At 43.1% G+C, this 20,648-nt stretch overlaps 1 protein-coding gene across 2 annotated transcripts in view; it reads left to right on the plus strand.

Moving 5' to 3' along the window:
• The window catches only part of LOC138284719 (protein argonaute-1), a 316,972-nt gene that overhangs the window by 191,332 nt on the left and 104,992 nt on the right, over window positions 1-20,648 (plus strand). For both annotated transcript variants that reach the window (XM_069223832.1, XM_069223833.1), the window contains exons 11-12: window positions 1,052-1,185; window positions 1,844-2,028. In XM_069223832.1, coding sequence (XP_069079933.1) covers window positions 1,052-1,185; window positions 1,844-2,028 — 319 coding nt within the window. The remainder of the gene's footprint in view (window positions 1-1,051; window positions 1,186-1,843; window positions 2,029-20,648) is intronic.

The raw sequence follows: 20,648 nt of genomic DNA on the forward strand, positions 1-20,648 counted from the left end.
TGACTCTATTCCTGATGGTGATAGGCAAGCTGTTTGTTCTTGATGGCACTGGGGTCTCTTTCTGTCCTGGATGGTTTTATTATCTTTCCGTACCATGTGGTCTCACTATTGCAATCACAGCTTGATGGCTCCTAACTCATCCTCTGTCCCTGATGGCTAAAGCTTCTCTCTCTGTCTCTGGTAGCTCCATATTAGTCTTTTGTCTCTGATTGCACTGGGCTGGCCCTCTGCCCACAATGGTGCAGGGCTTGCCCTCGGTCCCCAATCGTACCGGACTCACCTTTTGCCCCCGATGGTGCCTGGGTTGCCCTCGTCCTCCTACAGTGCCTGGCTTGCACTTGGCCTCCGATGGCGCCTGGCTTGCCCTCTTTCCCTAAAGGCAACTCTCTTGCCCTTTGCCCCTGATGGCACCTGGCTTGTCCTTGGCCCCTGATAGCTGATGGCTCGTCTTCTGCTCCTAAAGGTTTCAGACTCTCCCTCTGCTACAGATGGCTCCAAGCTCTCCTTGTCTCCCAGGTGGCTTCAGACTCACCTTCTGTCCCTGATGGCTTAAGGCTTGCATTGTGTCCCTATTGGCGGCAGATTCGCCTTTTGCCCCCAATGGCACCAGACTCATCCTCTGTCTCCGATGGCGCCAAATTTGCCGTCGACTCCCTAATGGCAGTGGACTTGCCATGATCTCGTGATGGCACCACAATCGCCCTCTGCCTGTGATTGCACAGACTTGTTGCTTGTCTGTGATGGCCCTCAACTTGATTCTTGTCCCTGATGGCACTGGGCTCATCACCTATTCCTACTGATGTCACTCTGTCTTTGTCCCTGATGGTGCTAATTTCAATTTGTATCTGTAATGGTTGGAGACTGCCCATGACAGTGTGCAGCACACAGTGTCTCTAATTCCTCCTTACCCAAGTTTTGTTGGCCTTGTCTGGGATTCTTAGCAGCCTTCTCCTTCGTCACTGAGCACAGCGTCAGTGATTGTGATATCAGGGTTACCAACTTGCCGAACAATGACCTTCTCTTTTATTTCTCTCTGCGTATTTTCCACCAGAACAGGGCCATTGCCACACCGAACCAGGGCGTCTGGGACATGCGCGGCAAGCAGTTTTATAATGGCATTGAGATCAAAGTGTGGGCGATTGCCTGTTTTGCCCCTCAGAAGCAGTGTCGGGAAGAGGTGTTAAAGTAAGCAAGGGTGTTTTTTTATTTGTAGGGGCAGAATGGGAGGGTATATTGCTCTATAGTGGTTGGGGGGCATCCTGTTCTAAGTTGGCTAGGGTGTCTAATGCACCAAAGGCACTGACATCTTTCGCCAGCTACCGCATCAGATCCCGGTCACCCCGTTTAGCTTCACTTCTTGGACCAGATGGGAAGTCCTGCATGGATGGATTTAAAGGACAAGGGTAAAGGAGGCGGTGGGATTTGGGATTGGGATAGGGAGGGAAGGAGTATAGTGGCCCTTGGAATGCAGAGTGACAGGAAATACTGTAAGAGAATTAAGAGGTGTGGGGAGGAAGTAGCACAGTAATCACCTCAATGCATGTGGTGCCATGAAGTGAAGTTGGCTTTGAAAATGACACTTTAATCTCCTGGAAGCATCATCCATATCTTTGTAGAAGACAACTATTTCACATATGTAAAATGTCAGTTTTAAGTAGTATGAGTTTATTCAAATTTGGGGAAAGTCCTCTCAGCCCTATAAATTACTTGCAATGTAATTATTCCCCTGGGATTACGCTATATCCTTCACTTTTGCTCAAAATGCACTTGTCAGTTTCTGCTCTTCTGGGAAAATTGTATTGTTATGCAATTAATATAGACTTTCCATTCATTTATTGGGCAGGAATTTCACAGACCAGCTTCGGAAGATCTCGAAGGATGCAGGGATGCCTATCCAGGGCCAGCCTTGCTTCTGTAAATATGCTCAGGGTGCAGACAGCGTGGAGCCGATGTTTCGACACCTCAAGAACACATATTCAGGCCTTCAGCTCATCATTGTCATCCTGCCGGGGAAAACTCCTGTGTATGGTAAAGGAATAACCTAAGAACTACCTCTTTGTCAAGATTCACTGATCTCTGTTATGCCAGTAGCAACTGTGAATTCTCACTCTGATTCAAAGGGCAGAAAACGTATGTCACAATGGTGGAAGATAGAGACCCACAATCCTTTGAGAGATATGAATTGCAGGTGCATACCTATACACTGATGGGTCAGTTTAAGTGAAGGCTGTACCCCTGTATTGCTCTGACCACTGTAAATGTGTACACATTTACAAGGTACATCTATACTTTATGTAGTTTGCCTTCTTTTGTGTGTGTATCAATTGGGAGCACTCTTTTTTTTTTTGGGGGGGGGGGGAATGTTTACATTGTGCTGCAAAAATATTTCCCATCATCAAAGGGACGTTTACCTTGATGGTAGGGTTTTAGAAAATCCATTGACGTATGGTAGATCTATAACAGTAGGAAAACATATTGTTGATTCTCGCCTTAACATTTTGTTGTTAAAACATACAGCTACAATTTAAGAATATTAGTAGCGGACAACTCAATAGTAACTTCTTGTTTCAGTATTTGTTTCAGTATTAGTTGTAAGGACACTTTACTGTCAAAAATCCACGTTTATTTTTCCACATTTTCCACTTTTGCATAAAAAATAAGAATTACTTTTGCTGGGCTTGATTTGGGCAGATGTGTGACTTCATTAAATTTGCTGAAATATCTGTGAACGTTCTCCCAAATCCTTTGAATAACATGCAAATACATTCTTCATATCTTTCTAAAAACAAACATAATTGCTCCCAATTGATGGCGTATCATTTAGTAATTCATGTCTAAGTTCCATTTTGTTGGTTTCTGTCTACATCAGCCTGCATGGACAGAATGGCACTGGTATGACATTTAAATTAATGTAGAACTGTATTGACTTTCAGTTTATAATTCTTTAACAGTTGTGTATATTCTGAAATTCAGTTATTTCAAGTGAAGTGCTTCAGATTCACTGCTGTAAAATCATTCACAGTCTTAAGCGGTACCACTTAACCAGCGTTTAGCAACACCATGGGTTTAATAAAGATCTGCATTTCATTGAAATATTAAAAACATTTTGAAGGTGAGTAATATAACCTTTTGCAGCATAAATCTTTTCTGGATTCACATGCTGTGAAATATTCCACATCTAGTGGTGTGGTTGGGTCTGAATTTTTTTGTATATTGTAGTCCCTTTTCTCTTTTTTGTTGTTGTTGCAGGGCGTCTATGGTCCCCACCATGTGCCGCTTAGTCCATCCTTTTCTGATGTCAAATACCCTCTCCAGAAGTCTCAGTCTTGGTTGCCTTCTTCAGATTATTATTTTCCGCTGTTGTGTCTGGAAGCATCAGGGAAATTTTTTCAGCAAAGAAAATGGAAGTAAAACTTTGTGACATCGAAAGAAGTGTTATAGGAAAATCTGTGCGAATTAAAAGCAAAATTCGATGTAAGTGGAGTTTTTTCATTGAGGGAGGATGCACGGACAGAGGGATCCTTGCTTGTCGTGAAATGGAGAAGACACCGCTCCATATTTTCCTACTGCACCACCATAAATTTTCACAGAGGTACAGCCATCAGGTCTGCAATCTTTGTCTGCCAATGGACCACAAGTTGGAATCCTGTGAGGCCTGCGCCGAGTTTAAGATGAAGACAATGAAGGCTTGAGAGAACCTAGGGAATGCACATTATGCTATGCAGGGGCAAAAAGAAACAACCTCACTCCGAGATTTGGGGATGTCAAGAGAAAAAGAAGATAACACCGCCAAAGAAGTGGAAGGAGAGGACTATTCTGTTGAAAAGAATATCATCAGCATCGAAAAAGACCATATGAAGCCAAAAGAAAAACTCGGACATGTAACTCCAAAAAGATAGAGGATGAGCAGAAAAATATGGACTCTCGAAAGCATAAGTCTGCCTCAGTGTATGAAACTGGGGTTTGGTTGCAGTAGTCCCCCCACTTTTTGCCTGGTTTTTGATGCAACTTTGACTGTTGAGCACTGGGTTCCTGCTAACCAGGTCCCCAGTTCCAGTGTTCCTTTCCCAACACAAGACACCTGGTCACTTGATCCACAAGTGGCCAGGTCTTTAGCACCTCTGTAGGTCCCTAGTAAATGGTGCCTGTGATTACTAGGGCAGTGGTAATAAAGAGGGTCCCCCAAGAGCTGCAGCACAGCTTGTGCCACTCTAAGCGACGGAGCATCAAACTCATACAGACTGCCAATGCAGGCTGTGTGATGTGGTGCTCCGAAAGGTGAAAACACAACATGACATACACTGCCTGTAATATGTGTATGTCACTCCTACAAGCAGGCCTTGCAGTCCTAAGGCATGGTGCATTATATTACAGGTGAAAACACAACATGGCACACACTGCCTATAATATCTGTAAGTCACTCCTATGAGCAGGCCTTACATTCCTAAGGCAGGGTGCATTATATTATAGGTGAGGGCATATCTGCATGAGCAAATATGCCCCTGCTATGTCTTTTTTGATTCTTAGACATATTAACTGAACAGGGAAGCGATTTTAAGTACATGTGCTAGACACTGGTCAATACGAGTTCCCCACCTAGATGATGGCTGCACTGAAAATTGGGGCGTTTGGTACCAAACATTTCGTATTAACAAACCCTCACTGATTCCAGTGATGGATTTATTAATACAGGCACCCAGAGGACACCCTAGAGATGTCCCCTTTAAACCTAAAAACTCTTGTTGTGCTGACTAACTAGTTACCACCAATCTGCCACAAACAGATGCGTTTCTGACCCCCAAGGGTGAGAGCCTTGGATCTTGGGCAGTCAGGAACAAAGCCTGTTCCGACAGGGGTGTTAACACACCCCTCCCAACAGGATGTCCTGCAAGTCTGCATTTCAAGGCAGAGGAGCTTCAAAGAAGCCCAGTGCCCTTGGTATGCTGCAAACCTGGCTTCCCTTAGAAGTGAGATGCAGAGCCCGCCTCTCCCTCCCCCACCCCATGGCCCACCTGAACAGGCAGGAAAATTAGTTATGCAGAAGGCGTACTGCATTTGTAGGCTGGACACGCATCTAGGACGACCAGCCTGAAATGGACACATCCTTAGGAATTCCACCATCTTGTGTGTGGTGGAATTAGGAATTCTGGGGCAGGTTTGATGTCCACTGCCCAAAGGAAATGGTCATCTAGGGGGCATATTGACTCCAGAGGTAAGTAGGCTGTTGGCTACTACCCCTCACTTTCCTTAACGCCCCTTTATTGAGTATTTAGGGCACCCGAGGCTTAAAAGCACCTCTGCAGCCTGATGTCCCTGTGCCTCCCGAAATGACCTGTTGGTGTTGCCTTAGACCTTGCCCCATACTTACCTTAACTCCAGAGGATGGATCCATTAAGTCGCTGCTAAAGAACCCGTATGCAGTATGTTTTTTCCCCATAGGCTAACATTACCAATCCAAAAATTGCACTGTCAACTTTTGAAAACTGTAAAAATTCATAACTCGAAAAGTACCCACCGATTCCGATCTTGGTATAAAAAATTATGTAAAAGTATGTGTTATTTTAAAGATTTGTGTTGGATTTCTTTATTGAGTGTGTTTTTTGCTTATTGCTTTTGTGTGTGCAATATGCGCTTAGTACTACCCTCTGATATGCTTAACTGCTCATCCACACTACCACAAAAGTGAGCATTTGGGGCGTCCGTTGTGCCTCTATAATTCGTCTGGGGTTTGCTTGGACACTTTACACAGTGTACCTCGTTTTGGTCCACTGTATAAAGAGCCAACTTCCTACACTCCGCACCGAAAATCTTGACGACCGGAGGCAAAGCACAAAGATCCTCTCAGGTACCATATAAAAGATACCGTAGGTGGGAAAACATCCAAAAAGGCATTAACAGATGATCAAAGCAAACACAAAGAGAAGAAAACCGTGGCTATAACAACAGCAGCTGACCCTTTGATGCTGATAAAGAGAACCATGTCTATCCTCAATGGCAAGGAACGTGCCCTCAAAATAGAGCGCAAGAAGAGACGACTCTAAGCCGAAAAGGCCGCTATCTTACAAAAAATAGTTTCCTGCCTCTTTACATGCTTTTAGGATTCCATTGAAACCTTCGGCAGAAAACTTGAAAGAAGGGAAGGATTCAGGGGAATTAGAACCCTCACTAACACCCGAACCACAGGAAGAACTCTTCTATGAAGAAAAAGAGGAAGGAACTCTTCTGTAAAGAAGAAATGACAGAAAGGCAGAGTCTGTACCAGGATGCCAAAGAATCAGGAGGCGTGTAAGACCAGTGACAGGATCTCAAGGCAGATTCACTCGAAGGAATCATAGACACATACCCCTCAAAGCCATTGCCTCCAGATCATGTGACCTGTACAATCAACTGGCCAAAAAGGCTCAGACCTATTTTTTTCTTGAGACATGATACCTTAACAAAACCAAAACCCAATTTCTTCCAATGTGTGCAAGAATCCTGGATCAGGGGAAAGAGGCATTTAAGGAGCCAGCAACCAGCAGGGCAGTGACTCCCAAGGTAGTGAAAAAATACACACATCAGAATAGGTGGCTAGGTTCTAAATCCCAAGTGTGCCTTCAGTATACAATGTAATGTCCATGTGGTGCTCCAGGGAGCAGAAGGTTTTTTAACGTTTTTAAGATGTTTTGGTGGAAGTTCTGTGCTTTTGGTAAAAGTGTATGGCAAACCCTTCTCCTCGCTGGAGCACCACGTTATTGGACATTACTTTGTATACTGGAGGCATCCACTGGATTGCCCCCCTTTGAAACCTAGCCACCTGTTCCGATTTGTGTGGATTTCGAGGTTCATGGCAGCACCTGTGTATTCTTGGAGAGATACATGTAAGCAATTAGAATGATGAGTTTGGTTCAAGGTTGAGACAAGGTCACAGAAGATCTTTTTAAGAATTTAAGTGTTGATGTAACGATCGACAAAGCAACAATCGGGGTAGAACCAAAGCTAGATAAGGATTTAAAGTTAAATTTATACGGCTCGAAAAACTTAAGAAATCGGAGATGTCTAAATGGTGGGATGGTGCTACTTTGAAGCAGTAGGTTTCATTAAATATGATCCCACACTCTCTTTGGTCCCGGAGTTTTCCTACAAATGATGACTTGGACCAAGATTTACTATTGCACTTGGAGAAGGAGCTGATAAATGTAATGAATATACTGATTGAAAGTGCAGAAAGGAAGGTCTCTAAATTACTACAGTGATAAGAGGTAGAGAATGAGATTTCTGACTTAAGCTGAAGGACTTCTTAAAAGATATCAAGATGAAATAGAGCAGAGGAAGGCTAGGAAATTAAAGAAAGATGAGCTTCAGCAAGTACAATATGCATGTGATTACCACAAATAGCACAATCTTCACTAAATGAGGATCACATTGTCATAATATCCTTTTGGATTTTGTTCTTGGCATTGTCAATAGGCCATTTTGGTGACGCCCGTTGTGCTCAGCAAAAATGACACTAACATACACTGCGGATGCTGAGCTCATGTCTTTCGGAAGCTTATGTTCAAGGATAATTTTCAACACCTAGATCCTTTTTTCTAGTTTCCATATTTTAATTTCAAAGAGTGCACAAATGCATGTAGCATAACATTCTAAGAAAAAAACAATGCATATCTTCCCCAGCATCAATAAATGAAATGGAATACCAGAAATGTAAACATATTATTTACACTTACCACTTGTTCCAACCCAGTGACTTATTTCAAAATGCCTCCTCTCATCTTACTCTGAGTTTATATTTCTGAACTTTTTGAAAAAGATTAAGTGCTCTGGTTAGGGCAGGCAGAAATATGCAGCAGTTAATTGGACAGTCTTGCCTTTCATCGACTGGACGTGGTAATCAAGACACGTGAAATAGGAAATGACGTGGCATCCATTCGCAGGCTCGATCCTAGATAAACAGAAGGCAAAATTGATTGAACTTAAGGGCCCAGCTCACACAGTACAACTTTCACACACTGAAAACATGCCTGTGAACTATTCAAGAGATAACAAAGGTGATATTTGTGTAGTTTTACAAACACTCTCGGCTGACATAAGGTACTCTGGGTGGTTCCCATGGTGGCAGTTTTGGCTCTATCAATGAATAACATTTGTTACTAGATAAAGACCCATTTTCTCCAGGGAATCCTTTGTAAATAGCTGAAAATGAGATATCAACGTATCGACTGGCCATTTCTACAACCACGTACCCTTTTTTCATCCTATACCTCCTTGGCAAGTTTAATGAAAAAGCAAGGAGAATGAGAAGCAAAGATGTAGCCTATTGGCTATCAGCATCAATAGGTTTGTTTTGAATCCAGGTGTCTCCATTTGACCTTAATGTGTCATCCTTGTTTCAATTGCCATATTTTTTGGTACCTAGAAGTAATACTTTTTATTTTGTGTGAAAAATAATATTGATTTGGAGTCAATATTTTAGCCACACAATACACATGAATCTGAAAAAAACATGCTCAAGAAGGAATGCATAGGACTCACTAATGCATGGTTTGTAATAGAGGATAATGCTGAAAATCCAATCACATGTGCTCTTCTCTGGTTGGTAACACAATTTACAAAAACAACTGGCTGTTCATTCTGAGAAAAAGGCGTGTTGCGCCATTTCATATCCAAGCCTGCTTGATGAGAGCAATTGTGGTCCTGTACTGTCAAGTTTGTTGTTGAGGCTGGATCCCTCAGGGAGAGTCTCAGCTCTGAGGAAAGTTTTCTGTGCAAGTACGAATACCTGTTACTTGTCCATAGAAAAGGTGTTACTCCCGGTTCCTGTTAATCTGTCTGTGGGACGGGTGATTTTACAAATCACAGTGATTCTGGTATGACGTCACACATAGTGCCTACCCTCCACAGTAAGTGTTTGGGAATAACTAATTTTCCCAGATTGAGAAACTGAGCCTTAGACAGGGTAACATCTTACTTATAAAGCTTCTAACATCTTACTTATAGAGCTTAGAAATAGCAGAAGTATGTAGTAAAGCGCTCTGTGAAAACAGATACTTCCGTAAGGCCCCCTAGACCTTTGACAGATGCGTCACTTCATAACAGCTCCATCAAAGAAAGGAAGCAACATTTCAAACTAAAAAATCAGCACTGTTACTGGGATCTGTACAGCAGGTGTGATAGTGTGTCTTAAATCATGAGTTGACCAAATGCTGACAGCAAACCAGTAACAGTAAGATACACACACCAGAAAAGAACGAAGTGAATCCTTTACCCCAGAAGTGGCCAATGAGTTGTCAAATGTGTGTTACAGGAAGCAATGCAAAGTCCCAGGGTCTCCTATTGGGAGCCGCATGTCTTTTTCTTGGCACACATGGCGTACAGAGGGAAGGGCTGCAAGCCTGTGATGGTAGTTTTTCTTACACCGCCCCCTTCCCTCAGGGATCACTGCATAATCAATTCAAAGAGACAGCCTCATATGGAGAGAAGACCAGAGCGGCACAGAGCAGAACCATAAAAAAGTGTGCACCTTGTACATTCACATCTAAATCAGAATAGAAAATGTAATACAAACTGTGAAATAATTTTGCAACACACAGAACAATTTCATACGTTTCTTTAACTTAAAACATTTTAAATATGTAAAAGAATGTCAAAGAAAAGGTTTCATGATATGAGAGTAAATGACAACCAAACAGAAACAGGCGTGGGGGGGTCGCATGTTTCCAAAACCAAGGTGAAAGTACATTTTAAGAAATAGCACATACAGGCTAATTGATAGTGTGCTTCAAACAAACGGCACTAAGAAAGAATTCCACAAAAACACAAGTCTCTTTAGAAAGGGTACAAGAAAGGAGGCTGTTTCCAGTGATCAGTTCTCTGTAGAAATCATGACATCCAGGTGGCAGGCTAGCCTCCAAATTTAAAACAAGTAATTAAATAAATAACCGGGCCTCTGCCCTCCCTCTCACTACTGGGGACTGCATGCAGGCAGTCTCAGCTCCACAAAGAGCAAATGTGACCAAGATAACAGCCTGATTTACAGCCTTGTTTGAAGCGAAACTCATCTGAGAGAAAAATGCTCTGCAACTGAAAAATGAATCTTTGCCAAACATGAGAAGGCAACGAAGAAAAACAAAAGTACCCTACAGAAGAGATAAACAGGGCAAAGCGTAATTATACAGTAGCTGGTCCCTGCTCCCACAGAGTAAAAGGAGGGACAAAGAAGCATGACTCACCAGTAACAAGGAAGGATTTTTAAATGACACTGAAACAAGCAAATTAAATTGCTTTAAGCCCAAGAAGAATGCTTAAAAGTATTCAAGAGGCCGTACTCTTATGCTTAACCTAGAAAATGTGCGTTGAATCCTATGAAAAATAAACCTATTGCCATTGAGACTCCACTTAATGAGATGACTTATCAAGATGTTCACGATATGACCACTTTATTATCTGTTACAGAATGTGAGCAGGGTCCAGTAACCATTCATAAAGCTTTGCACTAATTTGAGTGAATGTTGTGGTCTTAAGCTAAAATCTAGGTGGACACCACAATTCTCAAGTGGTAATAATGTGGATCTCTTTCATAGGGCTGTGATCACTGAGATCGACAAGTAGGAAGCTAGTTCCCATTTTAGATACTGTAGTCAGTATAAGGATTATCTGCCTAGCAAAGAATGCGTTGCTATGAAATTATTATTTCAAGACCAGGACCTGATCATTAGGAAGGTGGATAAGGGAGGCAATATACTAGTAATGGATAAGATTGATTATGCTAATGAGATTTACAGTCAACTGAATGACACATCTTGCTACTTCAGATTGAGTCACAACCCTGTTCTTGATATTACCAAACTTATCAACACCAGGTTGAAACAGTGGCATGAATTGGGTTTACTGAACAATGATGAATACTACTATATGCTTTTTGGTCATCTGAGATATCCTTGTCTGTACAACTTACCAAAGATACACGTGAATCACCCATTTCCTCCTGTTTGACCAATTATTCGGGCATTGGGGATCCGACAGAAAGAATTTCAGAATTTGTGGATTTTTTATTTCCACTCCTTTATGTCTAATCTCCCGTCATACATACGGTACACCAAGCATATTCTGTACTTGCTTAGTGATGCGACATGAGAACCAGGTACGATGCTGTTAACGATGGACCTGGTATCATTGTAGACAAATATTACTCATGCACATGGAATCTCTGCGTTGCAGTATTTTTGTTTTTTAACAAGAGACCTATTGAGTTGTTAGAACATACACAAACTGGGGTCCGGGTGGTGCAAGGTGGAGCAATAATATACATTATTGGGGATGCTATATTGATGACTGTATTATTTTGAATTCCAATGTATATTCACATCTGTCTTTCACATCTGAATACAGCTATGATCGAATAGTGGTCTTGGATGTGGAATTATATATCCATAATGGTCTGATATATAGCAAAATGTATAGGAAAAAAAAAAACATTTAGTTTGTATGCGAAGTCTCAGATTTGGGGTAATGCTAAGAGGAAGATGTAATTGTAGTGATGAAATGGAATTTCAGCTTACTTTGTATGACATTGAGGAGAAATTTCGGTGTGAGATTATAATAAGAATGGGAACACCAAATCTAGTATAAGGTCACACAAACTTGGCTGCAGAAGTACTCTCACTGACAAGAAACATATTACTAAATGACAGTCGACTACATTTAGACTAATCACCAATTATATCATCATCAAAGTGTACAACATTTAACATATGCATTGACATTTATTTATGATGGACAAAACCTTGCCACCTTACCTTACAACATATTCTGGTACCACGTATAGCAAGAGTAAATCTTTAAACACATCATTAGTCCAAGCTATCCAGATCATCGTGTTCAAGACACATGGATTTCCTAAATGACCAAAGAGTTTTACAAGGGTGGACATTGCAATATGTGTAGGTGGGCTTTTGATGAAATAACGAAGTTCAGCTATCATACCTTGCAAGAAAAAGTGATTCCAACCGATAGATTGTGGTACTCGTTAAGTATTATATGTGATAATCTGTAAATGTGGCAAGGTGTATGTGGGAAATACCATTAGACCTCTGAGAGATAGTATCACAGAACATTTCAGAGCATTGAAACAACAGGATGATAAGTACCCTAAAGCAGTGCACGCAAAGGAATTTGATGCCCAGAATTTGCATCTGAGTTTCAGATTTCATGGAATTGATGCAATGAAAAATAATGCAGGTGGGGGCAACCGAGAATGTAAGACTTAGTTGATTATACATTTACACCCTGTAGAAAAAAGACTGAATATTGATCACGAAATGCACCATTTTTGGGGGAACATGTTGTAGCTGTAACTGACTTCCCTAACTGGTGTCACATCTGCCCGGCCTTTTCTTCTTTTTTGTATTTTCAATTTTTTTTTCTCTTTTATTTGATTTATACATTTTCTCTGTTACTGTTTATTGATATTGGGCACTTACTATGTCTTTTATTTTTTTTATAGTAAGGACGTACTGAAGTAATAACATAATAGTTGGTTTGATGCAACATATTGCATAATTACAAATGGTATGGGACTTGACGGATTGAGGTTTGGCTGGTATATCATTTATACAGACATTAGAATACTTGATCCTGAGCAGGAGAATGTATAAATGTGACAAATTTATATGTAGTGATTTCTGTATAGTGTCGGTCTTGGTTGATACACAATGCAGATAGACATTAAAATATAAATAAATAGAGAGCTTTGTATATTTTTCTGGTCTGCTACTTATAGGTTCTTTATTTTGGAGTTCATATTTTTAACATTTTGATGTTATTGTTCTTGAGTCTTTTGACGTGTGTTCTTTATGTAGGTCACATTTTTGATGACTTTGACTATGATATGTTTTTTTCAATGCAAATATGATGCTACGTTTTGTGCAATATATTCTATGGAGATACTTTCCTGGTTTTCTTTCAACGTGTTTTTTCGCTGCAAATATAATGCTGCGTTTTGTGTGATACACTTTATGAATGGCTGTCATATTTCTAACTTTATCTTATGATTTGGGTATGAGTCCTTATTCATGTTGTTAATATGAATGAGTATGTCCGTTTTTAATTCTGTTTTGATTTAGTACATATTAGGTAGAAATTGAGAGACAAATAGGATGTCCTTGAAATATTTTTCTGTTTTTTTTGTGTTATATTTTTCGTTGCGCACATTATGCCACAAGAAGGGTTGATGTATTTATTTATATTTCATCCAATGATTTGAATGCGGATCCTCTTTCTATATTGACACAGTTGATTATGTCAGGCTTCTATTTCAATTTAATGTTGATCTGGTATAAAAAGAGTGTCCAAATTGGCACCCAACTTACATGCCAACACTACACGTGGGCATTGGAGTGCTCTCCTAGACGTTTCTCTTCTGCAGCACAGTGAAAATATCTTCAGTTATTTGAAATAAAGTTATGACACATGCTTTGGTATGTGCGGGGGTGGATTTAATGCCACATTAGTGACTGTGCTCATTTGGTGTATATATAATTTATTACACTAATACCGAAAGTGGCATGTGTACATGTTATGCTTACCTGTTTAGTTTGGCCACAGTTATATATTGGACAAACTACGGAATTCGCTGGATGTGTTTGGTTATGTATTGCATCTTTTTTGATTATTTATTATGGTTGGACACACATGCATTGTTCTAAGATGCAAAGATTAGTGATCTTATGGCAGCTGGGTACCTTTTTTAGATGCTGCTATTATAGGAAGAATGCATTTAAATAGTGGATATTCTCTTTCCTCTTTTTATCTCACGTGGTTTGTTTATTACACATTGATAAGTGGAGACATATATACTGTGCGATTTGAACATAGCTTATGCACTGGATTGCTGATAATGTATTTGCATCAGGTTATTTTACAATATTGTTTGATACTTTTCTGTAATCGGGAAGATTTGTTTCTGTCCCCATTTGAGGTTTTATTACACATATATACTGGCTGAGCTTTTTTCTTTATCCCACAGTACTACAATATTATTGAAGGGGACATTATTGTTTGTTATTTTTTTAGGAACTGTTTCCATAATGGTGCTTCCAATTTTCAATATGAACACAAACATGGTCTTTCAGATAGGAACGTGGAATAATGTTTTCTCTTATATTCAAATTATATTTGATTACTAGGTGAGACACACCGTTTTCGGTGGCTTTTCGGTGGCTTATAGCAGTGTCACTTTATTTGGATTGAGACTTTTCTCACTTTCCTTTTCATATAACATAATCTTTTTCTGTCACAGAGGGTTATTTTCCTTTATGCAAAGTGAACAGTGACAAGACGGTTGGAAAGACAGTTGCACCAATTACACTTGTGGGGTATTATTTAGTATTTTGTCATTTCTGTTTGTTGTGTGGTACATTTTGTCGTTATTTTTGGGTGGAGTCTTATAAGAATTTTTTTTTCTATATATGTGTTTTGTTGATCACTTGCAGATGTTTTACTTTTGGTGGTGGATCATGTTGTAAAGGTAACATATTCAGGTTTTTGGTTAAGTATATTTTGTTTGATTGTAGTCCTGATAAAGTCGCGGTTGGACTAACCAAAGCCATAAAACATGTGTTGGCTACAAGGTTCATCTGAAGATGTGAAGACTGCAAAAAAAAACAAAAAAACTATTGAACACTTCACCTTGTCAGCACTGCACTTTATGTATTCTGGTAGCTCAGGTTTTTTTTTTTTTCTACAAAAATCTAAGCACTCCTCTAAAGACCCACCATACATCTGGGGTAATGTGGTTTTGAACTCAATCATTGTAGACACAGCCAGAAAGAGTGCAAATATTCAAATCACCTCTGGGCCTCCTCCAGATAGAGAAAGCAAGAGGATAGAAATGGTGGGGAAAAAAGTTTGAAAGAAGAGCAGCAACTCAGTGCAGAACGGCTGTAGGAAGTTGGCTCTGTATGTGCTATTTCAAAGTAAGGAATAGCATGCACAGAGTCCAAGGGTTCCCCTTAAAGGTAAAATAGTGGTAAAAATAGATAATACTAATGCTCTATTTTGTGGTAGTGTGGTCGAGCAGTAGGCTAATCCAAGGAGTAGTGTTAAGCATTTGTTGTACATACACATAGACAATAAATGAGGTACACACACTCAGAGACAAATCCAGCCAATAGGTTTTTATATAGAAAAATATCTTTTCTTAGTTTATTTTAAGAACCACAGGTTCAAATTCTACATGTAATATCTCATTCGAAAGGTATTGCAGGTAAGTACTTTAGGAACTTCAAATCATCAAAATTGCATGTATACTTTTCAAGTTATTCACAAATAGCTGTTTTAAAAGTGGACACTTAGTGCAATTTTCACAGTTCCTAGGGGAGGTAAGTATTTGTTAGGTTAACCAGGTAAGTAAGACACTTACAGGGCTTAGTTCTTGGTCCAAGGTAGCCCACCGTTGGGGGTTCAGAGCAACCCCAAAGTCACCACACCAGCAGCTCAGGGCCGGTCAGGTGCAGAGTTCAAAGTGGTGCCCAAAACACATAGGCTAGAATGGAGAGAAGGGGGTGCCCCGGTTCCGGTCTGCTTGCAGGTAAGTACCCGCGTCTTCGGAGGGCAGACCAGGGGGGTTTTGTAGGGCACCGGGGGGGACACAAGCCCACTCAGAAATTTCACCCTCAGCGGCGCGGGGGCGGCCGGGTGCAGTGTAGAAACAAGCGTCGGGTTCGCAATGTTAGTCTATGAGAGATCTCAGGATCTCTTCAGCGCTGCAGGCAGGCAAGGGGGGGGTTCCTCGGGGAAACCTCCACTTGGGCAAGGGAGAGGGACTCCTGGGGGTCACTTCTCCAGTGAAAGTCCGGTCCTTCAGGTCCTGGGGGCTGCGGGTGCAGGGTCTCTCCCAGGCGTCGGGACTTTGGATTCAAAGAGTCGCGGTCAGGGGAAGCCTCGGGATTCCCTCTGCAGGCGGCGCTGTGGGGACTCAGGGGGGACAGGTTTTGGTACTCACAGTATCAGAGTAGTCCTGGGGTCCCTCCTGAGGTGTTGGATCTCCACCAGCCGAGTCGGGGTCGCCGGGTGCAGTGTTGCAAGTCTCACGCTTCTTGCGGGGAGCTTGCAGGGTTCTTTCAAGGCTGCTGGAAACAAAGTTGCAGCCTTTCTTGGAGCAGGTCCGCTGTCCTCGGGAGTTTCTTGTCTTTTCGAAGCAGGGGCAGTCCTCAGAGGATGTCGAGGTCGCTGGTCCCTTTGGAAGGCGTCGCTGGAGCAGGATCTTTGGAAGGCAGGAGACAGGCCGGTGAGTTTCTGGAGCCAAGGCAGTTGTCGTCTTCTGGTCTTCCGCTGCAGGGGTTTTCAGCTAGGCAGTCCTTCTTCTTGTAGTTGCAGGAATCTAATTTTCTAGGGTTCAGGGTAGCCCTTAAATACTAAATTTAAGGGCGTGTTTAGGTCTGGGGGGTTAGTAGCCAATGGCTACTAGCCCTGAGGGTGGGTACACCCTCTTTGTGCCTCCTCCCAAGGGGAGGGGGTCACAATCCTAACCCTATTGGGGGAATCCTCCATCTGCAAGATGGAGGATTTCTAAAAGTTAGAGTCACCTCAGCTCAGGACACCTTAGGGGCTGTCCTGACTGGTCAGTGACTCCTCCTTGTTTTTCTCATTATTTTCTCCGGCCTTGCCGCCAAAAGTGGGGCCTGGCCGGAGGGGGCGGGCAACTCCACTAGCTGGAGTGTCCTGCTGGGTTGGCACAAAGGAGGTGAGCCTTTGAGGCTCACCGCCAGGTGTGACAATTCCTGCCTGGGGGAGGTGTTAGCATCTCCACCCAGTGCAGGCTTTGTTACTGGCCTTAGAGTGACAAAGGCACTCTCCCCATGGGGCCAGCAACATGTCTCGGTTTGTGGCAGGCTGCTAAAACTAGTCAGCCTACACAGATAGTCGGTTAAGTTTCAGGGGGCACCTCTAAGGTGCCCTCTGGGGTGTATTTTACAATAAAATGTACACTGGCATCAGTGTGCATTTATTGTGCTGAGAAGTTTGATACCAAACTTCCCAGTTTTCAGTGTAGCCATTATGGTGCTGTGGAGTTCGTGTTTGACAAACTCCCAGACCATATACTCTTATGGCTACCCTGCACTTACAATGTCTAAGGTTTTGTTTAGACACTGTAGGGGTACCATGCTCATGCACTGGTACCCTCACCTATGGTATAGTGCCCCCTGCCTTAGGGCTGTAAGGCCTGCTAGAGGGGTGTCTTACCTATACTGCATAGGCAGTGAGAGGCTGGCATGGCACCCTGAGGGGAGTGCCATGTCGACTTACTCGTTTTGTCCTCACTAGCACACACAAGCTGGCAAGCAGTGTGTCTGTGCTGAGTGAGAGGTCTCCAGGGTGGCATAAGACATGCTGCAGCCCTTAGAGACCTTCCTTGGCATCAGGGCCCTTGGTACTAGAAGTACCAGTTACAAGGGACTTATCTGGATGCCAGGGTCTGCCAATTGTGGATACAAAAGTACAGGTTAGGGAAAGAACACTGGTGCTGGGGCCTGGTTAGCAGGCCTCAGCACACTTTCAATTGTAAACATAGCATCAGCAAAGGCAAAAAGTCAGGGGGTAACCATGCCAAGGAGGCATTTCCTTACACAACCCCCCCCCAAACGAAAGAGGATGAGACTAACCTTTCCCAAGAGAGTCTTCATTTTCTAAGTGGAAGAACCTGGAAAGGCCATCTGCATTGGCATGGGCAGTCCCAGGTCTGTGTTCCACTATAAAGTCCATTCCCTGTAGGGAGATGGACCACCTCAACAGTTTAGGATTTTCACCTTTCATTTGCATCAGCCATTTGAGAGGTCTGTGGTCAGTTTGAACTAGGAAGTGAGTCCCAAAGAGGTATGGTCTCAGCTTCTTCAGGGACCAAACCACAGCAAAGGCCTCCCTCTCAATGGCACTCCAACGCTGCTCCCTGGGGAGTAACCTCCTGCTAATGAAAGCAACAGGCTGGTCAAGGCCATCATCATTTGTTTGGGACAAAACTGCCCCTATCCCATGTTCAGAGGCATCAGTCTGCACAATGAACTGCTTAGAATAATCTGGAGCTTTGAGAACTGGTGCTGAGCACATTGCTTGTTTCAGGGTGTCAAAGGCCTGTTGGCATTCCACAGTCCAGTTCACTTTCTTGGGCATTTTCTTGGAGGTGAGTTCAGTGAGGGCTGTCACAATGGATCCATATCCCTTCACAAACCTCCTGTAATACCCAGTCAAGCCAAGGAATGCCCTGACTTGAGTCTGGGTTTTTGGAGCTACCCAGTCCAGAATAGTCTGGATCTTGGGTTGGAGTGGCTGAACTTGGCCTCCACCTACAAGGTGGCCCAAGTAAACCACAGTTCCCTGCCCTATCTGGCATTTGGATGCCTTGATAGAGAGGCCTGCAGATTGCAGAGCCTTCAAAACCTTCTTCAGGTGGACCAGGTGATCCTGCCAGGTGGAGCTAAAGACAGCAATATCATCAAGATAAGCTGTGCTAAAGGACTCCAAGCCAGCAAGGACTTGATTCACCAACCTTTGGAAGGTGGCAGGGGCATTCTTTAAACCAAAGGGCATAACAGTAAACTGATAATGCCCATCAGGTGTGGAGAATGCTGTTTTCTCTTTTGCTCCAGGTGCCATTTTTATTTGCCAGTACCCTGCTGTCAAGTCAAAGGTACTTAAGAATTTGGCAGCACCTAATTTATCTATGAGCTCATCAGCTCTTGGAATTGGATGAGCATCTGTCTTGGTGACAGAATTGAGCCCTCTGTAGTCCACACAAAACCTCATCTCTTTCTTTCCATCTTTGGTGTGAGGTTTGGGGACTAAGACCACTGGGCTAGCCCAGGGGCTGTCAGAGCGCTCAATTACTCCCAATTCCAGCATCTTGTGGACTTCCACCTTGATGCTTTCCTTAACATGGTCAGATTGTCTAAAGATTTTGTTCTTGACAGGCATGCTGTCTCCTGTGTCCACATCATGGGTACACAGGTGTGTCTGACCAGGGGTTAAGGAGAAGAGTTCAGGAAACTGTTGTAGGACTCTCCTACAATCAGCTTGCTGTTGGCCAGAGAGGGTGTCTGAGTAGATCACTCCATCTACTGTGCCATCTTTTGGGTCTGATGACAGAAGATCAGGGAGAGGTTCACTCTCTGCCTCCTGATCCTCATCTGTTACCATCAACAGATTGACATCAGCCCTGTCATGGAAGAGCTTAAGGCGGTTCACATGGATCACCCTCTTGGGGCTCCTGCTTGTGCCCAGGTCCACCAGGTAGGTGACCTGACTCTTCCTTTCTAGTACTGGGTAAGGGCCACTCCATTTGTCCTGGAGTGCCCTGGGAGCCACAGGCTCCAGAACCCAGACTTTCTGCCCTGGTTGGAACTCAACCAGTGCAGCCTTTTGGTCATACCAAAACTTCTGGAGCTGTTGGCTGGCCTCAAGGTTTTTGGTTGCCTTTTCCATGTACTCTGCCATTCTAGAGCGAAGGCCAAGTACATAGTCCACTATGTCTTGTTTAGGCTCATGGAGAGGTCTCTCCCAGCCTTCTTTAACAAGAGCAAGTGGTCCTCTTACAGGATGACCAAACAGAAGTTCAAAGGGTGAGAATCCTACTCCCTTCTGTGGCACCTCTCTGTAAGCGAAAAGCAGACATGGCAAGAGGACATCCCATCTCCTTTTGAGTTTTTCTGGGAGCCCCATGATCATGCCTTTTAATGTCTTGTTGAATCTCTCAACCAAGCCATTAGTTTGTGGATGGTATGGTGTAGTGAATTTATAAGTCACCCCACACTCATTCCACATGTGCTTTAGGTATGCTGACATGAAGTTGGTACCTCTGTCAGACACCACCTCCTTAGGGAAACCCACTCTGGTAAAGATACCAATGAGGGCCTTGGCTACTGCAGGGGCAGTAGTCGACCTAAGGGGAATAGCTTCAGGATACCTGGTAGCATGATCCACTACTACCAGGATATACATATTTCCTGAGGCTGTGGGAGGTTCTAGTGGACCAACTATGTCCACACCCACTCTTTCAAAGGGAACCCCCACCACTGGAAGTGGAATGAGGGGGGCCTTTGGATGCCCACCTGTCTTACCACTGGCTTGACAGGTGGGGCAGGAGAGGCAAAACTCCTTAACCATGTTGGACATATTGGGCCAGTAGAAGTGGTTGACTAACCTCTCCCACGTCTTGGTTTGTCCCAAATGTCCAGCAAGGGGAATGTCATGGGCCAATGTTAGGATGAACTTCCTGAACAGCTGAGGCACTACCACTCTCCTAGTGGCACCAGGTTTGGGGTCTCTGGCCTCAGTGTACAGGAGTCCATCTTCCCAATAGACCCTATGTGTTCCATTTTTCTTGCCTTTGGACTCTTCAGCAGCTTGCTGCCTAAGGCCTTCAAGAGAGGGACAGGTTTCTTGTCCCTTACACAGCTCCTCCCTGGAGGGTCCCCCTGGGCCCAAGAGCTCAACCTGGTAAGGTTCAAGCTCCAAAGGCTCAGTTCCCTCAGAGGGCAGAACTTCTTCCTGAGAAGAGAGGTTCCCTTTCTTTTGCTGTGTTGCAGTTGGTTTCCCAACTGACTTTCCTGTTCTCTTGGTGGGCTGGGCCATTCTTCCAGACTCCAGCTCTACTTGTTCACCCTGTGCCTTGCATT

This window comes from Pleurodeles waltl, chromosome 3_1 (assembly GCF_031143425.1).
Source record: "Pleurodeles waltl isolate 20211129_DDA chromosome 3_1, aPleWal1.hap1.20221129, whole genome shotgun sequence".
NCBI lineage: Eukaryota > Metazoa > Chordata > Amphibia > Caudata > Salamandridae > Pleurodeles > Pleurodeles waltl.